The sequence below is a fragment of the Diorhabda sublineata genome, chromosome Y, assembly GCF_026230105.1.
Source record: "Diorhabda sublineata isolate icDioSubl1.1 chromosome Y, icDioSubl1.1, whole genome shotgun sequence".
Taxonomy (NCBI): Eukaryota; Metazoa; Arthropoda; class Insecta; order Coleoptera; family Chrysomelidae; genus Diorhabda; species Diorhabda sublineata.
In genome coordinates, this window is record NC_079486.1 from 4,495,483 (window position 1) to 4,502,209 (window position 6,727).

The 6,727-nt window shown below is 30.9% G+C and overlaps 1 protein-coding gene across 1 annotated transcript; it reads left to right on the top strand.

Moving 5' to 3' along the window:
* The first annotated feature begins 1,033 nt into the window (after nucleotides 1–1,033).
* On the top strand, nucleotides 1,034–5,318 carry LOC130451893 (zinc finger BED domain-containing protein 5-like). Its single transcript, XM_056791247.1, has 3 exons — nucleotides 1,034–1,301; nucleotides 2,352–2,409; nucleotides 5,285–5,318. Exons 1-3 carry the CDS (start codon nucleotides 1,034–1,036, stop codon nucleotides 5,316–5,318), a joined length of 360 nt encoding a protein of 119 aa, XP_056647225.1.
* The last annotated feature ends 1,409 nt before the right edge of the window (nucleotides 5,319–6,727 follow it).

The window sequence follows — 6,727 nt, forward strand, 5'->3', positions numbered from 1 at the left end:
TAGATTGTTTTCCTATTTCCTCTAGTTCTAATAATGTTTAAATTTTTTGTAACAAATAATTTAATATAATGAAAAAATTATTATTTGTTTTTCTTATTTGATTTGTACAAAGTCTTAATATTTTTACATATTGTAATAATAAATCTAATACTATGGATTTAATAATTTTACCAAAAAGCGTCAATTTTACTTAATATATTTCTGTTTACTAAGACAATAATAGTAAATAACATAATTTAATTCAATGTACTTGGATAACCTTACAATAACTAAGCTGCGTTTTTATAATTTATTTTTAATTGCGAAAGTTACGCGTGTGCAACTTTTTCAGGGAGTGGGTACGGAAGACTCTTCTGTTGAATAGAATCAGCAAAACGAAATGACAATATCTACCGACTGAATTGAATGTCAAGAGTTCAAAAAATAGGAAATATAAGTCCTATTCGCCCTACGGATTTATACCGGAGGCAGTGCTGAAAATCCTAACGGGAAATGTGTCGTTCGCAACAAGATTTTACTTAATAGCTGTCTGGCACCTGCAAAACCTAAACGTCGCCTGGGTACTAATCAGTGTGGCCTCTTTACAAAAATATGCAAAAACCGATAACGAAAACGCAACGGAAACCTCATTCATGATAAGTTACAGGATTGCACGAGCTGGAAAACATCACTCAATAGCCGAGGACTGAGGAAAACCATTCATGACTGAAGTTGTTATCTGCATTGCTTGGAGAGGATTCAACCAAGGAAATCGCAGGAGTTCAATGTTTGAACAACATCATATCTGACCGTATTCTTAGAATTTCAGATCACATCGAAAATGAACTGATTGGTAGATTGAAAGAGAGCAATGCGTTTGCAATGCAACTGGACGAAAGTACGGATGTTGCCGGATTAGCAATACTCCTGGTTTTTGTTAGATATCCATTTGGTGGATGTATCGAAGAAGTTTTGTTTCTCTGTTCACCTATGGAGACCAATACGATTGGAGAAGAAATTTTTAAAGTCATTGATGAATACATAAATAAATACAATGTTCGATTGGAACAAAGGTATTGATGCTTGCAGCTATGGAGCTGCAGCCGTGATTGGAAAAATTAAAGAAACAGTGTCAAGATTCAAAACTGTTGCGCCAAATTGTACTAGCATTCATCGCATTTTACATCGTGATGCTCTTGCTGTTAAGAGAATGCCATCTGATTTAAAACAAGTCCTTGATCGATCCGTAAAATGCGTCAATTTTGTGAAAATACGTCCACTGCAATCAAAACTATTCAAAAAGTTGGGTGAAGACATAGAAAGTAAGCACCAATCACTCCTTCTATACACTGAAGTGAGATGACTTTCCAGGAGAAGGGTTTTAACCAGTTTGTACGAATTGCGCGAGGAACTTAAGGTTTTTTTGACAGACCTTCAATTCGTCTGAAAGTATTAGCCATCTCGAAAGGTTGCGCGACGAGCGGTGGTCAATGATATTGACTTACTTGGCAGATATTTTTTTAGATACAAGGGTGGTGCGAAATTTCCATTTTAAAAGGGAAAAACGGGATATATTTGCAAATTCGATTTTTTCGTCATTCTCGGCCGTTAATTGAGATAACGACTTTGTTTTTGAACTAAAACCTTCTCCGTACAAATACCTAAAAACCAATTTCTGCGAATTTCAAAATTCGACTTTGAAAGGGTTCAAAGAGTTGAACAAAAATTTTTATTACGGAACCATATATTTATCAATTCTTCATGACGAAATGACATATCAAAGCGATTCTTTTATAGAAATGGGTCCCTTGTGAATATCTAAAATCTAATTTCTCCTTTTTTAGAAATTTCTTTTTATTTCTTTAAAATATTCGATCTATAGATTCTTGGTTTTTGCTTCAAAAATTCATAAAAAAAATTGTTGAAATTTTTTCTTCCGAAAATTAAATTAGAATAGTCAAAAACTTGAATTGATGTTTTCCAAAAATAGAACCAACTTTTGGAAAATATTTTCTAGTTTACAAATTTATGGTCAAATTCAACTAATTTGTTTTTTGAGCCATGCTTAAAAAACCGACGTGACAATTTCATCTTAAATGAGGACGTTAGTTCCTTAAAAGGTGATTTTGCATTAATGTAAAGGTGAAATAACATCTAATATCTGTTAATACTCCAAAAAAAATACTTGGTAAAAATAATAAAATGTATTACACTCACCATTTGTACTGAATCTAAACAAATAATTATTTGCGGCTTCCTTACTACATATCGAATAAAAGGGGATTAGTAAGATTTTCAAGTCACATTGATCAAAGAGCAAATACTCATTGTGATTAATCTTATTTCTTACTATTTACATTTTAACATCTTAGTCGGCAAATCAGTTTCAAGTGACTACTTCAACCTAAAAACAAGAAAACACTTCTTCAGGTAAGTGACACAAAATGTGCCGTTTGCTTATTACTGGTGATAAAGCAAGAACATTTTTTTCTTTTGTAATAATTTTATATCCACTCCTGTCAGCATTCAGTTGAAGTTAGGGGTCTTTTCACGTTCTACTTCTTCCCCCTCAAAATAAAAAAAATTTCTACATTCCATTTAATTATTCAACAGAAAAACATTTTCATACATGTTTTTTTTGAAAATATCACTTTTTCTAACATATTTTTTTCACATTCAAAATTTTGTATAACTCCTCAACAGTTGTTACGTAACAGTTTTAATAATTCATATTGAATGCAACAATGTCCTTCCATATCTGATTGAATGTATCAATATATATGCACCTACAAGAATGAGACTTGTGTGATTTAAATAAATCCAAAATATAGAAAAAATCAGCTTTTCCGTCACAAAAATTCACACAAATACTAATCTAACACATTCTGATATGTTACTAATTTGTACTTGTACCTTCTCTTTGCTCTTTACGTTTGTGCTCCAGTTTCCATATTAACAGTAAAGTGCTTAACAGTGAAGTGAAGTCCCCATTCTCATAAGTTTCTCGAATTGGCAACTTCTCTTGTACACCCACCGAACTTAATTATTACTATAAATATTATGCATCCTATCTGCTGTTTCCTTCTAAAATAATACACTTTTTATTAAAAATTCTACTACTACTTTTTTCAATGAAAAAAGTGTATAACTAATATTTTCAGATTGACTATCAGAACCACTCTGTGATAATACTGAGTGAGAAAGTATTAATTGATAACGGATAAAATTCCATTTCAAAATGCAATCATACACATTTGTAAATATTACGTCATCTAATGTATTCACAGCCTAAATATAATCGATAAATTAAGCCAATACCACCATTTTTTAACGAATTCCAAAATCTCTCATATTCATCAAATCATTCTACAATTTTCACCCTGTCCCACAATGTTCTACAAGAAATATTCAATACTTTTCACTCTGAAATGATTTCCCCTATGCTCAGAAATATTTCAAATGTAATTTTGAATCATTTCTGAATATCTTTAGTGATGGAACTAGAACATAAGAGAACCTCTTAACCAGTGGCGTAGCGTTCTTTAGAGGGACCCTGTATCAAATATAGTTGGGTGGCCCAAATGAAGGGTAAAATTTTCTCACAAAAGAAACAAAAATGCTTGCATTAAATTAAAATGAATAATTATTGATTATTATGTTATCACTTCTTCCTAGAAATTGAGCTAGCCGAACAATTCAAATTAAATGTACACTTTTCTTGCCTTTTTTCGGCAAATTGATTTATCAAATCATCTATAGCTGAAAACGATTATAGTTTTTCTAACATTTCTGCCTCTATATAGTCCCGGAGCCGGTAACACTGAAAGTCCCGTCATAACGGAATCAAAAAATTTTTATTTAAATAAATAGAACGTCACTGGTGCTTGCAAAAAATTTCAAGAATCATTCAAATCTTGCACTATAAACATTATTTTTGTCTATATTATACATTTCGTTAGTAAATATTTGGATAAGATCTGTTTTCTCTTCCTCATTGATGTCTTCCAGATCCGTCAAATGTTCAAACATATTTTGGTATTCTTCATTTTGTATTATAATGTGGAAGGGTTTGATTTTTCCTTTCCAAACAAAAGCTGCTGTATAATCAGAACTTGTGAAGGCATGGAAGCCCGGAAGAGCTCTACAAAGTGATGGACCTAATCCTCGTGCAAGATCTGTACAACTTATATAATTAATTTCTTTACCTAATTTATTTGTTATCCATATTTTTTGGTTTTCGAATTTGAGAATATTTCCGAGACAAATGAATAACACGTCAGTATCTACAGATTTAATGAGAATTTTTTGGTGAGGTAAAAATTTTTTTCAAATGGAAGAAAATTCTCGTATCAGCTTCTTCGTGATAACTTGTATAATCCTCGTTTAATGTCCGCGATACAGCTCCATTAATATAAGTGTAAACGAAGCATTGGTCTTGAACTGTTAAAAAAATTTTTTTTTCATTGAGAATGGAGCTAAATGTCCAATGCTTATGTAAAAATTGTACTAATGAATCTTTAAATTTAGGGTTACTTAAACTTTTATTGAAATCAGTTGGTGTAGTCTGTAGAGTTCCTGCGATTGCAAATTGTATGTCATTTTCTTTTCATGTTAAACTTTCTGAATCTTTAATCGAGGGTGAAAAATATCTATCAAAACTTAGATGTATTTCTGACGCTGTGGTATTACATATTTTTTTGAGTATGTATTCTGCTATCTTACCAAATGCTTGAGGCATTTTGCAATTACAATAAGAAAATAGTAAAATTTGACCCAAATATATAAATGTTTCACCAAAAACTACAACACACTAAATTAATTTTCACTACGACACAGTACCAAAAAAACAATATGAGTTGATAATATTCAAAAATATAACGATGCAACACTTCTATCCAAAATAGAAAACGAAATGACGAAACATTCGACACTTGAAGGTGAAGCAAACTGAAGGGACATAATTGCTTGTACCTTCTAAAATGCCTAGTGACAACCTTACCTGAACTAGAGAAAAATAATAAATATATAGATAGAAACCATGAAGACTATATAGTCTATGTAAATATATATAGTAAACTATATTATGTATGAAAAAAACATTCATCAACATGAATAATTTTATAAGAAACATAATTATTATTTACTGTCGAATACATAAAAAAAATTAATATCCGCGATGAAGGTGAAACATTTTCCCATTTTTTTAATAATTTTTTTTTCACATCGTTTCGGCAATTGGAATCCACACATACCGAGCTTAATTTATTCCTATACTTACGTTCTATTTATTTAAATTTACTTTTAGTGTTACCGGTTCCCCGCCTGAAAGACAACAGTGAAAAGTCTAATAGCCGTTCCTACCCCATAGAAGTCCTTATGTAATTTTTTATCAGTTTTTATTTTAAAAAACTTCTTTCAGCTGTTGCAGTCATAACTGGAAGTGTCAAGAATAGAAAGCATGCTGTTATTACCTCTGGAAAACTTGATGAAGGGCTATTGACTTTTATCGGCAATAATTCCATGAGTTCCTCAGTGTAAGGAATTTTTTAAATTTCAGATTTTAAGCATGTTTTGAGAGCAATTTATTTTTCCTAAAAATTAACTGAGATGTCTCTACTGTATTTAGCCGACAGTTTTCTGGAAGCATTTTTTATCACTTCATTTGTAGAAGATAGAAGTTACTCCAGTTGTAATACTTTAAGGGCCTCTGTAGCCTGGGGGCCCTATATCATTGATACAGCTGATACAGCCGTAGCTACGTCTCTGCTCTTAACCCCCTTAGTGGGATCTATATCACATTGATCACCATATGAACCATATTGTTTTCTTGTGATCCAACCTATGTAAATAATACCATTACTATCAACAACATTACTGACAATGCAAGTGACATATGCATGTTAACATTTATTAACCAAAGGAAAGAATAATATTATATAGTACAACATAACTCTAGTAAATTGTGAATACAACCATTATACTACCCTTATAGTGTTCGTTGTACTAAATAAATAAATAGCCACCTTTATGTTGCCCTTCACTTATGTATTTTTTATATTTGACCCATTTACTTATTTTGGTGGACATTAAGTATAATATGAAATTAGTTAAAAATAAGTTGATAATAATACTGAACTATAAAGTTCACTTCTGATTTTCTTCCAGCAGACCAAGAATTGATTTCATTATTAAAATATAGGTATTCATGTTTTAATGATCATAACTGTTGCAATTATAAAATGTGCTAATTTGGTTACATACACTATGCCACTCACTTCCCCGATTGCCTTAACAACACACAGTAAAACAAGAGTAACAACCAGCAAAAGTATCCAAATCCCCAGCCATACTGAAAACAGCTGCTAATAGAACCTTTTTCACTACATATATCAATTGGATGTAGATTATTTTCAATCAGTTATATAAACAGATTTAAATTGATAATACAATATGCGCTCATCTAATTCAACTCTAATTCAACTTCAATTCCTCAATTATTCATTTTATTAATGGTGATTTATTTGAATGTTCACAATAAATGAATGTTTGGAATTAATTTGTTAAACAAAAGAAACTGATTTACGATACACCTTCAAGTTAGCATCCCTATCACAATCAATAACAATTTTTTCTGTCCTATTGAATAATAAATATTCAATTATAATTGTTTATTTATAAATGATGTTAATTTTCTCTTTGATAGCCTATTTTTCATTTAAATCACAATTTTATTAGTCAACACCAACTA